This window comes from Saccostrea cucullata, unplaced genomic scaffold (assembly GCF_032062105.1).
Source record: "Saccostrea cucullata isolate Sc308-1 unplaced genomic scaffold, CSIRO_AGI_Scuc_v1 ctg115, whole genome shotgun sequence".
Taxonomy (NCBI): domain Eukaryota; kingdom Metazoa; phylum Mollusca; class Bivalvia; order Ostreida; family Ostreidae; genus Saccostrea; species Saccostrea cuccullata.
Genome location: NW_026932690.1, coordinates 43,573 through 67,509, shown reverse-complemented (window position 1 = coordinate 67,509; position 23,937 = coordinate 43,573). Strand labels below are relative to the sequence as shown.

The window sequence follows — 23,937 nt, the reverse complement described above, 5'->3', positions numbered from 1 at the left end:
AACTAGAGTGAAGTTAAATGCTTCTATAAAGTTGTTGTAAAACTTGTTTAGAATCCCAAAGAAATATTTACTGAAATTTAGATCAACCAATGTCTGTTTTATAGACACACAAGCAGGTTGATTTCAAAGAACAGAAATGATAAAATGGGCATCAAAAATGGATACCCGGTATTATCCTTGACGACAAGGACTTGCAACAAACAATGTATTATTTGCGAAAATTCATCAAATTATCACTGATTATGTTTGCCTATTATTTGATTGACTTTAAGACACGTAGCAAATTTGATAGGCATCAATTTGGAGGTAGTTTACAGTGTTTTGAAGAAACATTTAATAGTAAAAAAGCTTTGTACTCAAAGATCACCCAATGTTTTGAAAAATGAGTGAAAACGACAGCGTGTAGAAATATCTAAACAATTATTTTTAAAAAAAAATCAGAAACTGTCCACGTTTGTCTGAAATTCAAACAGATAATGAAACTTGAATCCATTACTTAAAACCCTCAAATTAAATTAACATTAATAAGATTCACTTGACAAAATAGCAAAGGGCTGAGAAGAGCAAAGAATTGCAAGTGCACAAAAACAGGTTTCTATGCAATTTTCTTAAATATTAGTGGTGTTGTTGTTCAAATTCTTATTCGGGAGGCAGTTAAATTTCTGGAAAGCATTTTTTTTGCAGGAAATTGAAAGGTCTATGAGAGAAAGGAACCAGAATCAGTAATCCACTACATTAAATTTCTTCATGACAGGCCATGAAGAGCAAAGTTGTTTAGGGGTGGGGGGGATAAACAGAAAGTTAATGTTTTGTCATACCAACAATACTCACCAGACCTTTCAACATTTGATTTGTTTTATTTACCAAACTTGTAAAACAACACCTTTCAGACAGAAGAAAAAACAAGTATAGGAAGTCATAGGATCTGCCATATTCTAGTATACGAAGGGTCATACTCAAAAATGTGTTCTAAAACAATTAGGAATTGAATAAAAATGCTACGGACATGTATCTTAATTAAAAGAGAGTATTTAAGTGAAATCATCAACATTAAAAAGCGGGGTTTATTATTTCTTTCCGAATACTATATAATGACATTTATTGAACAGCCCTCGTATTTGGCGTGTTTTGGTTGCATGGCTGACCATACATATTGCTGGTCAGATTTAAAAAAAATCCATAGAACTTTTTCATGTACTTTGAAATACCGTGTCAGATTGTAACGGTAATGACCGTTTTAGGAGGTACTACAACATAGTAATGTTACATAAAAAATAAATACCTATAAGATGAAAGGCATAGATGATACGTGTACATGTACACCAAAGTTTAAGTAGAATGAACGCATTCCAAAATCAAAACAGAAAATCTTTTTTTCTGTTTTAAGCATTTTGCCCTTAGGTATTGACAAAACTCAACAAATAACACAGTTTACAAGATATTTATTGGTGAATATCAAAAGTTTAAAGAACGCAAACCATCGTTTACATAGCTAGATTTTACGGAGTAAATTTCCTCCCAAAAACTAACACTGAAACAGTTTTCAATACCACATTACAATTTAAAAAAGGCAAAAATCTACGGGGTAAATTTCCTCTCAAAAATGACACTGATACAGTTAACATACAGTAGTCAATTCAAAAGCGACTATCCTTGATATAACAAGATTTTACGGAGTAAATTTCCTCCCAAAGAATATCACTGATACAGTATTCAATACAACAATTACAATTTGAAAATAGCACAAAATCTACAGAGTAAATTTCCTCTCTAAATTCACATTGGTGCATTGTACATTCAGTATTTCAAAGCCAAAGTAACCATCGTTTACATAGCTAGATTTTACGGAGTAAATTTCCTCCCAAAAAATATCACTGATACAGTGTTCACCACTACAATTACACTTTGAAAATAGCAAAAATCTACAGGGTAAATTTCCTCTCTAAATTAACATTGGTTCATTGCATATTCAGTATTTCAAAGCCAAAGAAACCATCGTTTACATAGCTAGATTTTACGGAGTAAATTTCCTCCCAAAGAATATCACTGATAAAGTGTTCACCACTACATTCCAAAATAGAAAAAAACTCTACAGAGTAAATTTCCTCCCTAAATTCACATTAGTGCATTGTACATTCAGTATTTCAAAGCCAAAGTAACCATCGTTTACATAGCTAGATTTTACGGAGTAAATTTCCTCCCAAAGAATATCACTGATAAAGTGTTCACCACTACAAATACAATTTGAAAATAGCAAAAATCTACAGGGTAAATTTCCTCTCTAAATTCACATTGGTTAATTGCACATTCAGTATTTCAAAGCAAAAGAAACCATCGTTTACACAGCTAGATTTTACGGAGTAAATTTCCTTCCAAAGAATATCACTGATACGGTGTTCACCACTACATTTCAAAATAGAAACAAGAGGCCCAGGGGCCATATCGCTCACCTGAGTGTAAGACCTTTACTTGCAAGAATTATGCATGTAGATGTTGAGTATGAATTTCTTTTTATTCATTTTCTGTAATTGGGCTTGATCTGAGCATAAAATTGTTTAGAATGGCTTTCTTTTCAACCAGTGCTTAATTAATGCTTACAGTGTACCTCATTATCAATTTAGTCATAAAGAGGTCAATCTCAGTATTTCTGCGGAATATAGCACTTGTACTGTCAACTCTGAAGTGTACTATGCTTTTATTGAACAATAACATTTCTCTCCTTTTTGGGGGGTGTAACATTAGCTATGATAGTTACTGTGGAATCACAAATTTTCGTGGGGGGTTAATTTTCGTTGTTTTCGTGGTATGACAAGACCCACGAATTCATGTCTACAACGAAATGTAAAATTTCACACACATAAGTACTTATTGATTCTTGATCCACGAAATCAAATCCCCACGAACCAAGAAATTTTCCTCAAACCACGAAAATTTGACCCCACGAAAATATGTGATTTTACAGTATAATAAAAACAGAAAATGCGAATAAGATTTTACTTTTATTTCTTTACAAAATTCAACAGATTTGGTGAAAATTTATCAGACAATTAGTAGAGAATATAATGAAAACTAAGAAGCGTTAATAACAATCAACTATCTAAATTTCATATGATTTCAACAGACATATATAATCACAGTATCAAATATGCAATATTGCAACAATTTTGTGACAGAAATGCAAAACTTCCTGACAATAACATTACATGTAAACATAGATGCTTTTTAAACAGTTCAAAATTTGTTTAGAGGAAAGTTAAATACATCAAGGTAATCGTTTGAAAGATACAAAATATACTGTATTTATTTTTAAGTTCACTTAATAGTAAATCTTTCCTATACATAACGAAAGCGAAAATTGGAAAGATTCCAACTGAAAGTGAATAATTATATGAATAATTATATGACACTGACTTTGAACATCAACTATTATTTTTAAAGAATTTTTAATAAGTAACATTTACCGGTAATTGGAGTACCTGCAGGAATCAGATAACCTAAACTTGATGGTAATATTCCAAAATGGAGTGATTAAGATTTTTGCAATCAATAATTTTGATTTTAAAGCCCAGTCATGAGAAATTATAGTGATCCACCTTTTTTTCCCTGTCTTTTAAAGGAAAAATTGTAATGTTATAAAGAGGTAGGTTTACCTCCCTTTACGGGCTGGCCATTGACCCCCTCTTTTCATACTTACCTGGGTATAAGTCGATTCTCATGAAATTATAATATAATGGTGGTCACATATTAAATATCTCAATGCTGGAGAAAATTAAATATCAATTAGTATGGAGTTAACTGAAATCAGCAATATACTAGTAGCTTAGAATGAGTTGTCAGTTTCTGTCTGATTATGCAGGTTGCTTTCCTATTCTACACAGGTATAAGCTAAAGCTAGTAAAAGTAAATGTTTAAAGCTGAATGACTTGAAATACAAAAATACAATAAACTTAACATTTTAAGACAAAAAAAATCCAAAAAGATAAAAATTCAAGACAAATTATTTCAACACAAAGTTTCATATATACAATGAACATACATGTAAATGATGTTAAAAGAAAATATTTGCTCTGGGAAAAATATTAATTCATATACACTGTAAAAATTTATACTCTCATGTACTCCAGTATTGTTCAGCAGGGACTAAATGACACAAGACATAGTAACATTTTTAAACTTACAATATTTCTATACAGCAAAATTTTATATGAACAGATGCCGGTAATATTCGATGAATTTACTTCATAAAATTATAGAATACAGTGTTGAACATATATCAAAGATACCAATTACTTGATGCAAGTGCAACTCTAATCATTATTAAGCAGAACTCATTATTTTCTTTAAAGTAAACTTTGTAAACAATTCATGTAATCTCAAAATATTTCATGTATACCGGTATTCAAAATACAAGTTCATGATATTCATATGTATAATCATTAAAGAAAAGAATCTAAACAGTAAGGGTAAAACTATTATCTCACAAACATCAATACAGTATATTCATAATTTCTAAATATTAATTAACACATAATATATACAATGATCATCATTTTTTTTTTACATGAATGATTGTTATTGATGGTACATAAATTTCCCTTAACATGCAACATTCAATTATTTGTACATTTATTGTCTGTTAAAAATTAACCCACAATAAAAATTCATAATGAAGGATTCCTGTTTAGTACAATCATTTTAGTACAGTTATTTGCAAATTTTTAAGGCTATTCAATGCATACATATAAAAAATAGTTTAAAGTTACTAAAAACAAACAAGATTTTACATCAAGTAATTGGTGTCTATAAGATACTGTATACAGGGAAATATTCGCCCCATTTCATTTTTCCCACTGTCATCCATCTGAGGTAAGACAAATTTAAAACAGGGTAAATTAAAAGAACACGTAGTATGATTTCTTCAATAATACTGTGAGTGGGGATAATTTAAACGCTGAAAAAATTGTGTGAAAGGCTGAAAATAACACAGCCAGGGCGAATATAACCCTGTATACAGCAATCAATGTACCAAATGTCACTAAGTGACACTGGCACATCGATAGGTGGGAGAGGGGACAAGATGACGTATCTCCCCCAAATAAATACTCTTGCGTCCCTTATATCAGATTTATAAAGAATATGTACAGTAAATCATTTTATGGTCCGACCAATATGCCTCAATCACATCAGTTTCACAATGAGGGAAGTTTGTGAAAATCAAATCAAGTTGTGAACCTGAATCATGAGTTACCTTTTTGATCAATTGTGTGCATTTTAAATTCAACTTCATAAAGTTCAGAAATTCTTTGTGACCTGTAAACAAATCAAAATTGAAATCTCCAAGAATTATCAATTTTTTCTCTGTGTCTACAAAAGGTTTCAAGTGCAACATAACTTCACGTTCAAATTCTTTAAAAGAACATGCTGGGAACTTGTATAAAACAACTATCTGCACTTCTCCAAGGTCTCTGAAATTTATTAAAGCTATGATGAATTCAAGCAAAGTGTTACTGAATTTTGAGATACATGTCATCAAATGGTCTTGTTTAACATATAATGCTGTTCCATGATGAGGCCGATTGCTGTCACTTCTCTTTTCATGATTAAACAAAGTCAAGTAACCTTCCATCATAAAATTCTGTTCATCATTGATGGTTAGTCTTGTTTCTGAAAAACCAATAACATCTGATGCTACAACATTGGGTTCATTTTTAATTTCATCAAAATGTTTGTGAAGAGATCTTGCATTATTAAACATAATTTTTAGTTTGTTCTGCTCTGTTTTGTACAATGGAAGATAACACAGCTTTAGAGGTGCTTCCTTCCTCATTCTTTCCATTTCTTCTACAACTTTATCATCAACAGTTAATGCTTGCTCATTGAAATTCAGAATATGCAATTTGTCAACAGATCTAACTCTACTAAGAGCTACATAATGAATGTGGGGTGTTTTCCTTATCCTTGACTGAGATAAATCTACTACAATTTCATCAACAGTGCAGCCCTGAGCCTTATGAATTGTCTTACCTGCAGCTGGTCTTAAAGGAAACTGTATTCTTTGATATGTAGTTGAATTGAAAACAAAAGATCGCTGACAGTCAAATATCGGTGTCCAATCATCCATAACACCATCATGGAAAAGATGTCTGTATTTCTGTCGAGCAATTCTCCCTAATGCAGAATCCAAAAACTTCACCCATACTATACTTGGCCTTGATACACCAGGTAATCTGTTTTCAACAAGAAATACAGTACATGATGAACCATTTGTCAAGCCATCAGTAACATCAATATTAACTGTAATGTCATATATCATTCCAATGGCTAGAGTTAGTTTTGTCATGAGATTTGCAGTTTTGCTAACATCATCTTGATTTTGCAATGATCTGAGTAGTCGGTCTTTCACAGACTTACTGTGGTCTTGGAGGACACTGTCAACAGCTTTTACAATAACTTTTTCACCAGGAAGTTGCTCTATAAGTTTATTGTTATATTCATCTACTTTTGCATTCATTGTGAAAAGATGGGGAGCATTGTGTGGATAATTTGGACTATTTTCAGCAATGATGCACCTGTGAATTATATCCAAGTCCTCAGAAGTCATCTCATTGTGACGAAGACGGTTCAAAAGCTGTGCAAATTCTAAATCATCCTTTTGTCGCATTAGTTCATCTAACTCGAATAAGGTGAAGTTTTCTTTCCAAAGATTACATGCAAGTGCTTGGGCATTTTGTTTTAAATCTTGAAAAATCCAGCCATCCATAATTGGTTTCAGTTGAAAGAAATCTCCAACAGCAATAATACTGATGCCTCCAAACGGCCTCTTCAAACCAGTAAGAAGCTGAAGTCTGCCATTGATAAATTCCAACTTTGCATTGCCAACCATTGAAATTTCATCTATGATGACAACTGACAAATTTCTGTATTTAGTTCTAAATGTGTTGAGTTCATCACAATGCATATTTTGCTGCCTTTGGTTAATTTTCTGGTGAAATGCAGAAGCAATTGTCTGACCACCAATGTTAAACGCAGCTTTACCAGTGTATGCACAAAGAAGAATTCGTATATCGTCTGGATTTTCACCCTCCTTAGCACATAAATACCGATGTAAAGCTTGATAAAGCGCTTTAATTAACACTGACTTCCCAACTCCTGCACCTCCTGAAAGATATGCATGAATAGGTTCCTGTTTAGACTTGATCCATTGCATAACATGATTGAAGAATTCGCGTTGCTTCAAATTTAAACTGGCTACAAGCTTTAAATACTCATCATCAGGTAATCTAACAGAACTCTGTTCATTTAATTGTCTTGTTGATGGAATTCCAACTTCATTTCCTATATCATACTCTCTCTGTTCAATTGGCCTTTCTGGATTAAAGTGAACGAATGTTTCAGAATCAACATTTCCTTCATATTCATCATCTGCGTCAGTTTGTTGAGTACCAGGAGCTAATTCATCATATGCTTCTGTCAAATCATCCTGCGCCATCTGTTCTGCCTGCTCAAGCACATCAGCATTGTGTTCATACTGTTTGATTTTCTGAGCCAAGAAAAATTTTTTCTGGTTAAATGACTGCTCAAAGCTCTGCTGTCCACACAGAAGATCAGAACATTCATTTCGCCATGGAGTGAACAGCATTAGTTTTTCTCTATAGTAATTTTCTGGGTTTGTCTTTAAGCTATAACGCACATATCTTATAACTCTTGGTGTTTTTCTGCGCTTGATTTTAATTCCATTTCTCAACACAACTAATGTGCTGTCTTCTTTAAATTCACCCTCAGTATCACTTCCACTATCTTCATTTTCTGACTGGTGCTTCTCATCATCATTTGTTTCCATTTCAGACAGCTCACTTATACTTTCCTTTGGGAAAACTACATCTAACTGTGACACATAGTCAGCTAAACACCAGTTTTCAAGTTGTTTTGGATGTTTTGCATATCTTTTGACTATGTTACTGCATTCTATGTCTGTGGAATTAGCATTCAACTTTTCAAGTTCTGAATCAGGTTTGACAAGTATTACACGGTCATCAACTGGAGATGTGTTTATGAACATTACATCTCTTGATGCTTTTGTAAGGGGCATTTGCAAAACTAGATATGCAGCTTCTTGTGCTCCAACTTCAACACTGTTAAGAAATTGATTTCCAATGTGTCTAACTTGTCTCTTAATGTCAAGATTGCCCTCTCTTGCTTCCTTAGCAGCTCTACTCAGCAGCTCACTCATTCCTCTTTGGGATTTACTTATGTATGAGACAATGTACATTGCACAAGCATATGGATCCAAAACATACTGAATATCAATGTTTGCTGCCCAAGCATGAAGAAGAGTACTGTTGTAAGCATTCACTCTCAAGTCACAGGGTTTACGTTTTAAAAATACCTTGGGTGTTCTCAAAGAACTTCTGATGCATTTTATATAATCATCTTCAGAAAGTTGTAGTACATTCTGCAAAAAGTCTTGGAAAGTGCAGCTTATGTCACATCCATTTTTAAAGTCATTCACTTTGTCTTGCATAGTCTTGTGCATTTTCTTGTATTTATCAATGTCACTGTCCAAAGGTTCTAATATCATAGTAGCTTGGAGTGGTGGAAGTGGAAATCCAAATCTACAAACAGCCTTTCCTTTTTTCTTGCATGTTTGTGAGTGTTTATGAACCTGCAATTCTGTCAAATTGTCTTCTGTATTCCTTTCACACTTCAAGTAGCTGTCAACAAATGCAGCAATTTCCTTGTTATCATTTTCTAAGTATTTTGGAGCATTTTCAATCCAAACAATCATGTGAACATGTGGTGATCCCCTCTGTTGAAATTCAACTCTATAGAAAAAGTCCTGTATCTTACCAATAGGATGATGATCACTCTTAAGCACAGTATTCAAAAAAGTCCGAAAACGATGATCAAAATACCTTGTGCATGTAATCGGATCTTTCTGAATTAACTTTGACTTTTCAGTCCATGTCATGCTCTCAATTTCAGAATCTGTGTACTGTTTGTCATCGTTTAAAACTCCTAATGCTCTGATCAGATCATTCCAACGTGTATCTGCAGCAGAAAAGGACATAAACCAAGTTGGTAGACCAAGCTGTCGTATCATTGCAAAAACGTCTTTCTTTCTTGTTTCAAGATAAGGAGGAGAATTTCTCAACTGTTTGAAAACATAAAATCCCTCATTGTGTCTAACAATGTCATTGATTTGATCAGGATTTCTTATTTCATTTGCAGTAAAGGTTTTCCCCTTTGTTTTGCACTTTCTAAGGGCTAAATTGCATTTGTCTGTTACCTGTTTTAGTTGAATCTTTTTCAATTTGAAAAACAAATTTGGTACCGACTGTGCAGCACGTCTATCAACACTTCGTAATTCCCACTTGGCAATATCAGCATATGAAACAGGTATTTGACGCTGATCGTTTTCTACCCTTCCTTTGCCACAAAATATTGTAGGAAATGACAAATACTCAGCCATTTGATCTTGATACAAACTAATTGGTCGCTGTCCCTCTCCTGGAGCAAATGTGAAGATCTGATTCATGTCATACGAGTCACTGTCTAGTAAAGTATCACGATTTCCATCCTTACCACTATCAACTTCACAGAATTCATCAGAGTCTGATTCATCTGATTGGTCATGCATTGCTGAATCTTGATTGGTGTGACCCTCTATAAACTCTCTCATTAATTCGCTTGCGGAATTGGTGACCTCAAGGAACCAGTTGTCATCTATGTTTATGTTTGAATTCTGATAATATTCACTGTTTTTCATTAACCAATGTAAAGCAATCAGAACCTTTGTAGGTCGGATATTTTCATGACAATAAGAGTGCTGAAAAGATAGTTTCCTTTTTAACTTCACAGGTATTGTAATATTTTCATCAAGTCTCCTGGGAAGACTGTTGATTGTTGGTTGAATGTCAACTGGCACGTTTACAACATTTCCTTTTACTGAATACTGCCCTCCTCTTGGTAATTCTCTTATCTGCATGAAGGGAATTCTTAAGGATACGAGTCTTTCTTCCAATGGTAACAGATTTAATTCACTTGGTTTTTGAAGCCATGTCATTCCATTTGCAATAGAGAGTTTTGGCGTTCGACTTTCTTTTAAACTTGAATTGCATGTGTTGCATATCCATTCCTGCCCATTTACAGACTTTGTATTAGTAAAATACTTCCTTTTGATTTCAGCATGCAACAAAACATTATCTACATTTGAAACACTTTCGTGAAACCATGTCTGTTGGCAACATGTGCATACAAACACAGGACCCAATCTTACATTGTTGTGAAAATTGTCAACACACTCAATTGCATCAACTCCAAATTTACTTTTTCTGTATCTTTGTTTTTCAGTTTCAATATAGTCCGAATTCCCCCGTGAGTGTGCTTTTGATTGTTTTGCAGCAATATTTTCTGATGATCTATACTCTTCATTTTTTCTCTTTTCTTTCATCTTCAATCTTTCTTTTTCTAACTGGTTAGAATTTTGTCTCATTTCTTTTTTCTTCTTTAAATCTCTTGTTTGCTCATCATGCCTATACTCTGCATCTTGTCTCTTGTTTCTTTTACTGTCCCTTTCCCTGTCTTTAAACTCTGGATCTTTTCTCTTGTTTTTCTTACTGTCCCTTTCCCTGTCTTTAAACTCTGGATCCTGTCTCTTGTTTCTCTTACTGTCCCTTTCCCTGTCTTTAAACTCTGGATCTTTTCTCTTGTTTTTCTTACTGTCCCTTTCCCAGTCTTTAAACTCTGGATCTTGTCTTTTGTTCCTCATACTGTCCCTTTCCTTTTCTTTGAACTCTGGTTCCTGTCTCTTGTTCCTCATACTGTCCCTTTCCTTCTCTTTAAACTCTGGATCCTGTCTCTTGTTTCTCTTACTGTTCCTTTCCCTGTCTTTAAACTCTGGATCTTGTCTCTTGTTTCTCATACTGTCCCTTTCCTTTTCTATGAACTCTGGTTCCTGTCTCTTGTTTCTCATACTGTCCCTTTCCTTCTCTTTAAACTCTGGATCCTGTCTCTTGTTTCTCTTACTGTTCCTTTCCCTGTCTTTAAACTCTGGATCTTGTCTCTTGTTTCTCATACTGTCCCTTTCCTTTTCTATGAACTCTGGATCTTGTCTCTTGTTTCTCATACTGTCCCTTTCCTTTTCTATGAACTCTGGATCCTGTCTTTTGTTTCTCATACTGTCCCTTTCCTTCTCTTTAAACTCTGGATCTTGTCTCTTGTTTCTCTTACTGTCCCTCTCTTTTCCTTTAAACTCTGCATCTTGTCGTTTGTTTCTTTTACGGTCTCTTTCATTGTCTTTAAACTCTGGATCCTGTCTCTTGTTTCTCTTTCTGTCCCTTTCCCTTTCTTTAAACTCTTGATCTTGTCTTTTGTTTCTTTTACTGTCCCTTTCCTTTTGTTTGAACTCTGATTCCTGTCTCTTGTTTCTCATATATTCTCTCATGTAATCCTTTTTATCTTTCTTTATCGCTGTTGTTTTTAAGTGACCAGTATTGGTACCAGCAGATTGTTTGTTTGTGAGAGCAGTTGTTGTTAACTGATCTAATCTACAATATTGATGTGTACTTTGATTATTACTAGGGAAGCTATGAATAAGTGTGCGAAAGGCAACAGGCATCACTTCAAACTCAGTTGCAAATTCAATGTGCATACTTTCATACATTGCATACAGAAATCCTAACAAATCATCTAAGCAGCAACTGTGTCTCATCAGAGACTTTCCATCACATTCAGACAAACCATTTTCCCCATGAGAATGCGAGTCAAAAAAATAAAAATCATTGTCTGAAGCTTTGTACAGTGCTGAACATATCGAGCCAATCATTATTAATACATATCTAGATAACCCCAATGCTTGTTGCAGACATTCATGTAGAGTTTGAATTTGATTTCTCTTATCATCTGTAACTAATAAACCAAACAATGTATCAAACTTGTCAACAATGTGATGATTTTCACCAGAATCAATATGAAGTGGTAGTTCATCAAACATCAGTAACCTACTTTTAAAATTTCCAGCACTCTGGAGATTCTTCACAGCTGTGTTGTACAAATTATCTCCCTTGAGCAGAGTCTGATCTAAAAAGGAACTAGTAAATGAAAAATTTTCATATGAATTTGACAACATCATAAGTGAATTGCATGTACACTGATTACCTCTTGAAAATGATGAAAACCTCATGCTTCCCTGATGGAAGGATCCAAACACGAGATTATCTGAATTCTGATGCATACAATTACCTTGCAGTGCATGTGTTGTTTCATTTGGTATATTGTTCATTGTAAACGGAGTAATATTCTGAGTTGTAATCTGAGATATATTCTGAGTAAGCAACTGAGAGGAATTCAGAGTAATCATTTGAGGCAACTTTTGAGGCAACATTTGAGCCAGAGGCAACATTTGAGGCATAGTTTGAGCCAGAGGCAACATTTGAGGTATAGTTTGAGCCAGAGGCAACACTTGAGGCATAGTTTCAGTCAAAGTGGTCTCAGGGAGAGCCGCAGAGACCACTGTCACAGGGGTGGTAGAGATCACCCCTGCCGGTACAGATGTCATAGGTGTTAGGACGTGGCCTACACCCAGAGGCACAGATGGTTGGACGTGGCCAACATCTGTGGGGTACTTGTCACCCACATCTGCCTTACAAGATTTCGTCTTCTTCACAGCAGCTTTCTTCCAGCTCTTCTTCCTAGGCATTCTGTGATCTACAAAAAACATAACAATGTTATAATCTATAGTATATAATAAGGATCAGCATAGCCTACACATGATACTAACACACATTCTCGAATTCATAATGCTGCCATCACTGACACTTTCAGATTTGAGAGCAGTTGTTCGAAACTACATTGCAGATACTTTTAAAAATATATACTTACCGGGGGTACTTTAAGTTTGTAGCACAAATCAAATTAAAGAAAGCAGAAAGTTGAAAAAATTTAAAACCTGAAAGTTAAATTCAAAATCACATGCAAAACATATGACAACATTCATTTAAAGAGGTCACTTGTGTTGCACAGTGGTTAAAGGCACACACTAAGGAGTTTATCCTTAGTTCGCTGGTTCGAATCCCACTGTGGGATGTGGAGACTGATCGCTTGGACGAGACCCTTTAAACAGAGCTCCTGTGTCTCTGTAGGTGCTGGAATGAAAAAGATCCCTCACTGCTAAATTGCCCTGAGTGCCAAGTATTGTACAAAAATTTGTAGATCTCCACTTGCAAGTGGTGGCATCTCATACGAATGAAAAATTCAGAGGGTTGTTAAATAACATACAATCAATCATTTTATGAGAAACGCAAGTTATATGCAATTTGTAAACCATTTTCACACAAGACTTACCTTGAACATGTGACACACATTTAAGAAATTATATGTACCATATAAATGTATACAAAATATACTGGCATAGCTTTTGTGCAATAAGTCCAAATTACATACCGTGTAGCGGGTTATTTTAGTGGGGTGCTAATTTTAGCTTATTTTGGCATTTTGATGGTAGTCCACTAAAATTTTAATCGCTAAAAACAAAATATACTGGCATAGCTTTTGTGCAATAAGTCCAAATTACATACCGTGTAGCGGGTTATTTTAGTGGGGTGCTAATTTTAGCTTATTTTGGCATTTTGATGGTAGTCCGCTAAAATTTTAATCGCTAAAAATAGTCAATACTCATCTTAGTGTTAATCTGCAAACCGCTGAAACTCTGTCAGCTAAAATAAATTACACCAATTTATTGGCATACCTTTGAGCATGCATAACACCAAATTTTACACCCGCCAAAAAAACTTGCTATATGGTACCTAACCATTGTGGTATTCCATAAAAATTTTCTTTTATCGTGTTTATCGAGAACTGTGTGTACATTGGTATTGTATTTAACCTGCAGTCAAAATTATAAAAGCAACCCTTTAAGCCATTTCATTTTTTTCTCCCTTATGCCACTACATGTATCTTTATTTTTTCATAACTCGTATCTAAAATTACAGTCTGGATTCTTAAAATTTCCTATTTTGGTCAAAACCTTTTATTCTGCCATTTCCTCTAAATATTCCTATAACATGTTTTATAATTTGCTAGCATTTAATACCTTGAAATTTCTTTTGAAAAAGATTGATTAAAATCAATTCCTTTGAATTACATCATTTTTATCATCATAAAGTCTGCAAGTTTTGGAAGTATATATAGTTTTCTTGTCCACAAAAACTTTAACCTTGCTTATAACCTTTGATTGGCTCCTCATCCACTATGGCTTTCACATTTCACAGGTGTATTTCTTGTGATAAGACTTTCCAACTTTCAATTATTAAAAGAAAAATTAATAAACATTTATCATTATGAATAAGTTTAACTTTCCAGTGTTTATGTTATTTGAATTAAAAATTTCAATTATAATTCATTATTTATCAATTATGCCCAGCTAATTATTACCGATAATTGATTCTAATTATTTCCGATTTCCCATCACTAGAACTTGAATCAGACTGCTAATTAAATAAACCACATTATTATTATTCTACTTTTATATAGCACCTTATGTAAATATGTTATTACCCTGAAGCACCTTACATGTATAAAACAAGTACCAGGGGCGGATACAGGATTTGTGGTTAGGGGGGGGGCGTGGATAATTCTGTTGAGGCAAGAGGTCTGGGGGCCGCCTTAAGGCCCTTAGTAGGTCCAGGGCGAAGCCCTGGTGGAGGCCCAGGGGGCAAAGCCCCCGGAAGCTCTTGGGTTTTCATGTATTTTAAAGTAAAATCAGGCACATTAATAGTGCATATTTTTCAATTATTTTTGTTAAAAGTATATAGCATATAGGTGGGGGCCCAGCTCCCGGAAGCTCCTGGGTTTTATTGTATTTTAGAGTAAAACCAGGCACATATTAACCAGTGCATATTTTTCAATTTATTTTTGTTAAAAGTATATAGCATATAGGTGGGGGTCCAGGGGGCGAAGCCCCCTGAAGCTCCTCGGTTTTCGTGTATTTTAGAGTAAAACCTGTGCCGCACAATAATAGTGCATATTTTTCAATTATTTTTGGTATAAGTAAATAGCATGTAGGTCCAGATGTTTGAAAAATAAATGTTTTGAATATTTCACATTTCTCATTGTATTGTAACACATGTCACTATATAATAAACGATTTACTTACTCATAATGGTATTGGTTAGTGATGTATCAAAGTACGACGTGTTTAATACTTGTCATGTCATACTTTGAGTAGTAGGGGCGCAGCCCCCGGAAGCTCCTGGATTTTTGTGTATTTTAAGAATAAAACCAGGCAGAATAACACTTATTTGATTAGTTTTGTATCAAAATGTGGCATTATAAGTATTAGTCACATCATACTTTGAAAATTTTAGGGGGGGCGTGCGCCCCCCACGCCCCCCTTAAATCCGCCAGTGAGTACAATATAAAACAAAGAACAAGTGCAATATAAAAGGCAGAATTGTAAAATCATGAAAATGACACCTTTCTCCTATTAATTTTTTTTTAAATAAAAAATACCCAAAAACAATAATGAACTGCAAGTAGATCTATAGCCTTTTTATTGTACTGTTGTCTTTTTTAAGCATTTTACGCACACTACTAATAATGTCTATGCTTTTTTTTAGCCAATTGTCAGGAACCTGTGTAGGCGATATTCTTCATCTCTGCGATTGACACAAAATCACAATTTATGTAGGAGTTTCCTTTCTGCAAACTTCGACAAACACTTCGTACTGCTGCTAAAGTACTTTCATTAATAATAAGTTATCCTTTATAAATATGTCCTGATGACAGGTGTACCTATATGCGAGAGTTGTCACTGTAGACGACTCACATTTACAAAAGTTTTTCCCCTTTGTGGGAACTATCCGGGGTCAACCAGCGTAAGGCACTGTTTTCCCTCTATAACCTTACCAACTTTATAGATCAGTATCTTACTTCTACTCTTAGTAATTAAATCTGCATGAATATGATCATAATTTACCTTACCCCATACTCTGGCAATACAGGTACAGATCCAAATTGTTCGATAACGTTTGAAAATTAAAAATATTAACAAGTAACTTAAAAAGGACAAAGACAGTGGGAAAACGAGCGTTACGCCGACAACGGGACATAATTCTTAGAAATGTAAAAAAAATCGTCTATTTATATTAATTATGCAATGACAAACTATTAGTCTATTACGCTTCCTTCTACTAAGTAAATCTAAAAAAAAAAAATCTTCTCAATCTTTTTTAACACTAGTAAAATGTAGCAGTGCCTAAATGGACTTGTTTTTCTCCATGTGACTTTCTCCGAAGGAGACTTCAACTGCGCAATACGATCGCTGTGCCTAAACACTGCATATATGCTGCATGAACAAATATACGCAAGGTAGTAATTATTCAGCTAAATCCTTTACTCTTCAAACCTTACAGAATGAAAACAACAATCAGCAATGAACACTTTTGTTTCAGATCAAAATTCGGTTACTTCTTCACCGTCCACATCAAAAATGGCTGAAGGAGTGAGCCTCGTTTTCATTTATTATGTACACCGCGCCCGATCGAAAAAAAAAATAAACAAAGGTAAACCTAATCCGTTATCATTTCGTACGGGCACAAACTAGACAAAATTGAATGCGCACTAAATAAGGTTGCTTGCATATTAATGTAACTAATCATGGCTCTGTTGCTTATGAGATCTAGAGAAGAAGATTTTTAAATTTTAAAGGTTTTCTGATGTATTCTTATTTAAAATTTACTCATCCATTACGGACCAACCCTTACCCCAGGGGTCATGATTTGAACAAACTTGAATCTACACCACCTGAGGATACTTCACTATGAGTCTAATCTTTCCTGGCCCAGTGGTTCTTGAGAAGAAGATTTTTAAAATACATCATTACTTTTTCACAAATTCCTAATTATCTCCCTTTGAAAGGGAGCATGACCCCTCATTTGAACAAACCTGAATCCCCTTCACCTAAGGATGCTTTATTGCAAGTTTGGTTGAAATTGGCCCAGTGGTTCTTGAGAAGAAGATGAAAATGTGAAAAGTTTACGACGACGACGACAACAACAACGACAACAACGACAACAACGACGACGACGACAGACAACGGACAGATTGTGATCAGAAAAGCTCACTTGAGCCTTTGGCTCAGGTGAGCTAAAAACTCTACAGAGTCAATTTCCTCTCAAAATGCACGTCAGTGCATTGTACATTCAGTATTTCAAAGCCAAAGACCATCGTTTACACAGCTAGATTTTACGGAGTAAATTTCCTCCCAAAGAGAATCCCTGATATAGTGTTCACAACTACATTACAATATGAAAATAGCAAAAATCTAGAGGGTAAATTTCCTCTCAAAATGACATTCATACAGTAAACATACAGTAGTCAATTCAAAAGCAAATAGTCTTTATATAACAAAACTTCACGGGGTAAATTTCCTCCCAAAGAATTTCACTGATACAGTGTTCACTACTAACATTACAGTTTGGTAAAAAAAATCTACAGAGTAAATTTTCTCTCTAAATTCACATTGGTGCAATGTACATTCATTGAAAGCCAAGGCAACCATAGTTTACATAGCTTGTAGATTTTACGGAGTAAATTTCCTCCCAAAGAATATCACTCATACAGTGTTTACTACTACAATTAAAATTTGAAATTAGCAAAAGAGTAAGTGTCCGATCAAAAATGACATTGATACAGTGTATATTGGGTCTTTTAGACAGCTTAACTTTACGGAGTAACTCCCCCCTACCCCAAAGTATAGCACTGATACACATGTACAGTTTTCAACATATCTATAAAACGTTAACAATTTCAAGTTAACAAAATCTACAGAGTAAATTTCCTCTCAAAAATGACATTGGTGCATTGTACATTCAGTATTTGAAACCGAACCGTATTTGATTTTACCATGTTTACGGAATAAATTTCCTCCCAAAGAATATCAGTGATACAGTGTTACCTACTAACATTTACAGTTTGAAAATAGAAAAAGATCTACAGGGTAAATTTCCTCTCTAAATTCACATTGGTTCATTGCACATTCAGTATTTCGAAGCCGAAGCAACCATTATTAACATACTAGATTTTACAGTCATTATTCGCAGTAAGAAAATAACATTATATATAGAAAACAGCAGAACATCAGAGGGGTAATTTCCTCTAAAAATAAATTGATACAATATACTCTTCTTACAGAAAAGAAACATACATGTTACATCTCATTGAAAAAAGGACTTTCGAGGGACATTTTTATCTCAATATACTAATGATGTAATACATTATTATTTAACCTATAAATAAACAACATATAATCTATACAAACGCATACAGTTTTTTGACTGATTTCAAGCCGTATTCAACGAGCGGAGGGGGTTCAATGCGCATGCAGTAGCATGTTGACGTCACAAATAATATTCAAAGTACGTTGAAAACTGTATTGTCCAGTCTATATCCGAGAAGGAAAAAATGGAGAAGGAGGCAAGTCCCTCTCTTGATTATTGTCGAACAATTTGATTTAAAACAAATCCATCACATTTACTTTCTTTGACCGAAGCTCCACTTCTATGCTTTCCTTATGGCTGATACTATTGAACACTAGCTGAATGCATTTCCAACATGTCCAAAGGAAATCTGGCCGCCATATTTTGAACAAATCCATAGTTGACCTATTGATAAAATTTTTAGACTCGTAAATCATCTCATATAATTATTTTTAAACTTTCAATTTTTCAAAACCCATGGGCATTTATTTCTTTAGGCATGCCGGATTATATGTTGCGCACCACAGTCGAGCAGTGGTGCTTGCACAATTTTTGTAAAATCGAAAAATAGTCTTTCCGTTGGTTTTTCGTATGGAAATTTCATTCATCTAAAGAACACGTATATATACCCCCAGTCTACACACACATTTAGACAAACTAAGACAAGATAGATTTTATTTGAGGATGATGTCAATTTTCTCATATAAATCCAGATCATATACTTTTGCATTAAACACGATTTTGAATTCAGATTAGTTCAGACAGTACATTTACAATTAAAACACTAATTACTAACGCCAAAAGGGGAATTCAGAGAGGTAAATGATAACATGTACATGCAGGTAGTTTTACTACAAATAAAATGATCACTAAAGTGTTTAGCATTTCACACAATAAAGAGAGCAACCACCTTGATCAAGGATCGAAATCCTCATGTAAATGTAGATAAGGATAGAACTCATATGCCAGACACTACCTTAATTACACTCATCGCAACATATACATATATAATTGTAAATTTACCTTTATTATTCAATGTTTGGTCTTTGTTTCGTTATTTCTCCATTCATCAGAAAACAGTCACTTTTATATCCAGTCGTCACTTAAACCACTCCTGAAATAAATGCGATCACTTATTGAGGGGCAGTCTAACTTGGTTTTCTTTCTCTAACTTGCTTCGTGTTCTCTGCGACTTTGAAGTGGATAAGCCACTGGGCACAATGCAAATATCCGATGCCGCCAATTTCAAAACTGCCTTTCACACAAATCATCATGTGGGTAAATAACGGGAAAGGGAAAAATAAACTGTTTTCACAAAGAACTTCAAGATAAATGAATGAATTAGCGTCAAAGGTTGTTGTGAGAGAAAATTGAGATGGTCTTTTTCTTATCATTTCATCATTTTCTTTTCCGGTGTGTGAATCCCCGCTGTTACATTTGTAATCAACCCCTTGTATTGGATAGAGCTGCGGCCATGTCATAATATTCTGACCTAAATCAAGCTGTAAGTTCACATTTTTTCACCATCAAAATCTAAGCCCGACAAAATCACAGGTCGCCCTATTTACATTTTGTTGATATGTAACATATACTCAGTACTCTGCTGCAATTGCATAAACATTATCTTCTCATGCAGCAGTACCCGAGATTGAGGTTTCAAAGATGTGATTAAAATCATGGACTGTTATTCTTTTTAGTTGATCTATCGACACTAACACCATGAGGTCAAAAAAGAGAAAAATAGACTTTAGAAAAAGCTAACGCAAAAGCAATACTGATAAAACTTGTTTTGAACTTTTAATTTTAAAAACTCAAATAATGTAAATCATTTAAAATAGAAAAAATATATATCGCCTTCCTTTTTATATGCCTGTATTTTCTATTCCTAACTGTAATTTATTATTTACGACTTGTATTCGATAATGGTGTATTGGGTGTTATACATCTGATCTTAATTACTAAGACTGTTATTCTTAAATTTTGTAAGCATCTAGATATATTATCTATCAAACCTGAAAGCGCAAGCTGACCTCTGAGAAATTGTCAATAATGTAAATCCATTGAAGTTTATTCCATTTTACTATTTACATGTTTTACATATACTCTACTGCTACATGTATCGCATATGCATGTATAATTATTTCATGTGACAGTATATTAATTAATGCATTATTGAAAATGTTTATTTTTCAGGATGTAACAAAAATCTGAACAGTTAACATTCACATGCAAAGAAATCTTGTCCGATTGACGCGCACCGATGAAGTCAATAAAAGTGTAATTGATGCAAATCACCTTAATTCCCCAAACGCTGGCAAGACAGTTTACGGCAGCAGATTTCGATTTCAGGAGGGTGGATCCTAGGTTTTCAGCTTTTTTGATTAAAGAAAAATAAACTTGATACATTCCTCCATTTATTTCTATCAGTGATATTTTTACATTAAAATGAAAATATTAACATAGCCAATCAGGTTGTGTCTAGGTATCACAACGGTAAATGTTTTCACAAAAAAGATCGTAAAAAAAAAAGAATCAGGTAATTGTTTACTTGAAAAAAATATTTAGCAGGAGATGTTAAACATTACCTGTCACACTAGCTGACACATCCTCACACACAAAACGGTACCTACACGGCATTTTCTTTTTCCATTTGCAAACAGGGCTACCTCAAATCCACGCGTTTTTTAATGTGTTTATAAACATTCCGAGTGCATCACAGGTAGTAGCCTCCCATGCCCGGAAAAAAAGGTCCTTTCAAAAACCTTTATTTGTTCATAAAGTACATAAAATTTACTAGACACAGGTACCAAAGTTGTAAAAATGGCTTGGAAGAGAATAGAAAAACGTCTCAAAAGAAAGGAAAATCAATTTGATATGTATGGACCTATATTTGACTAAGTTCATTTTGATTGGTCAATTACCGGTGTGATACCTCTACCCATTTAGTACTCCTCCTCCCTCTTGTTTAATCAGGAAATGATGCCGACTTCCGGGAATTTCGTACCCTTTTCCCCATAATTCGACGCGCAGTTCTTCCAGAATTACCAAGTTCATCGTACCCGAAGTTAATTTATACTAAGGGAAATAAAATTATATGGAAATACGTAAATAAAAAAATGAAAGACAGCTTATTTCTACTAACGATTTAGTTTACTACAATTAATAATTATTATAACTTTCCTTTTCTTTAATTTACGTTTTTCAGTATTTGATTAATATGACCCCCCCCCCCTGAAAAAAGAATGGGTGCAAAGGCTTCTTAATAATTAGTTTTGTACTTTGTTTTAAACCCAATTAACTTAAGACATTAATTGCCAAGTTTTCTCGGGGAAGTTTCACAGATTAACGTTAATTCGGCTTTTATTGAGTTCGCTCTCCGGATAGAATGCTAAGGTTTTCTTTGCATGTTTCCTTTCTTAGAAAGGATATCTATCTATATTGCTAAAAACAACTTTTAAAAATATATAACAAAAATGAAATAGTTAATAAGGAAAAAGCAATACTAATCAAATTTTGTTCTGGACTTAAAAATTCAAATTTATATGTACATCATTTTTAAAATTTAAAAAAAAAATGCATTCTTTTATTTAAGCATAATTTTCTTGATATCTAGGCAATAAAGTGTATTTTTTCATTTAATTGAGTGACTGAAAGTAATGGCGATCGACTTCTGCAGGATGGGCACTGTGATACCTCCATAGACCTAAAGAATACATGCTGAGCACATATTGCTCCTAATCGAGAATTAATGTGTGGAAGATCTGATAACCATATGTACTTAACTGTGTGGGATTGTTTTGCATAACATGGAATGAAGAAAGTAACTTTGTAGACACTATATTTTGAACTAAGATAGAATGTCTTTTTTTTATTTTGGCAACTTCTCCCGAACCCTTTCGACAAGACATGTAAGATCTGTTGTCGAAAAGTTTTGCTAAAAACAGCTTTATCTTTTAATTTCTCAAAAATAATTTAGTCTATCTGTGCATTTTTGAATTATTAAATATTTCAAAGAGAGTAATGCTAAAACACTCGGGAATTCAACTTAATGAAAAAATTCGATATCAGCCAGTGTAAAAGAAAAGACAATCTCGGCCTTATCCAAGTTCCCCTGTAGTTAAATTCTTTCTTATACATGTATATTCTTTAAATTTGTAAATATACAAATTATACAGTATTAGTGTTAAAAGTTAAAAAAAAAAAAGGCACGTTTAAATTAAAAAAGAAGAAATAGACAGATTGTGTAACTGTTTTACGCTACATAAAATAATATAAATTTCAAATTTTTACTATCATTCTTCACAATTTTTGCAGTCTGACATCCAATAATCTGTAAATAATAAATTACAATAGAATCGAAAGACACTGGCATAAAGAAAGCAAATCATTTACAATATTGGACTTCTATTGTCAAAAAAAAATTTTTTTATAAAGCTTATTTTTCTCTTTTTTAATCTCATTGTGTTAGTGTAGATATATCATCGAAAAGGAATAATTGTCCGTGATTTTTTTCACATCTTCATGATCTTTGAAACCGCATATTTACAAAAAATAATAAATACTACGACTTTAGTAGATAATGTTAATGCACTTGCAGCAGAGTATAATGTTAATTATCAACAAATTGTAAATAATAGCTAGTATGGCAACTTGTGCTTTTGACAGGCTTAGATTTTGATGGTGAGAAAATGTTGAAATTACAGCTTAATTTAGGTCAGATTATTATGACATGGCCGCAGCTCTATCCAATACAAAGGGTTGATATATAACAAGTGTAACAGCGGGGATTCATACAGCGGAAAAGAAAATGGTGAAATGATGAGAAGCAGACCATCTCAATTTTCTCTCACAACAATCTAATTCATTTATCTTGAAAACGATGGATTTGTTTTTAAGTTCTGTGTTAAAACAGTTTATTTTTCCGTTTCCCGATTTATATACTACATAATGATTTGTGTGTATGGCAGTTTTGAAATTGGCGGCATCGGATATTTGCATTCTGCCCAGTGGTTCATCTACTTCAAAGTCACAGAGAACACGAAGCAAGTTAGGGAAAGAAAACCAAGTTAGACTGCCCCACATTCTGTGAACGCAATTATTTCAGGAGTGGTTTAAGTGACGACTGGACATAAAAGTGACTGTTTTCTGATGAATGGAGAAATATTGAAACCAAGACCAAACATTGAACAATAAAGGTATATTTAAAATTATATAATTAAGTATATGTTACGATAAGTGTAATTAAGGTAGTGTCTTCTAATGTATTCTACCCTTAACTACAGTTCATGAGGATTCCGATCCTTGGTCAAGGTAGTTGCTTTCATTTATCTCTCTGAACTCCCCTTTTAAAATTCAACGCGTAGTAATTAGTGTTTTAATTGCATATGTCCTGTATGAACTAATCTGAATCGTGATTAATGCAATAGTATATGATCTGGTTTTATATGAGAAAATTGACATCATCCTCAAATAAAATCTATCTTGTCTTAGTTTGTCTAAATGTGTGTGTAGACTGGGGGTATATGTACGTGTTCTTTAGATGAATGAAATTTCCATACGAAAAAACAACGGAAAGGCTATTTTTCGATTTTACAAAAATTGTGCAAGCACCACTGCTCGACTGTGGTGCACAACATGTAATCCGGCATGCCTCAAGAAATAAATGCCCATGGGTTTTGAAAAA

The 23,937-nt window shown here is 33.8% G+C and overlaps 1 protein-coding gene across 1 annotated transcript; it reads right to left on the bottom strand.

Annotated features, from left to right (window-relative positions):
• Positions 1-4,780: 4,780 nt before the first annotated feature.
• LOC134235810 (uncharacterized) lies at positions 4,781-12,697 on the bottom strand. The gene is made up of 5 exons (XM_062717980.1): positions 11,026-12,697; positions 10,771-10,938; positions 5,620-10,203; positions 5,249-5,310; positions 4,781-4,861 (listed from the first exon to the last, which is right to left on the bottom strand). The coding sequence occupies exons 1-5, from the start codon at positions 12,695-12,697 to the stop codon at positions 4,781-4,783; spliced, it is 6,567 nt and encodes a 2,188-aa protein (XP_062573964.1).
• Between the last annotated feature and the right edge of the window lie 11,240 nt (positions 12,698-23,937).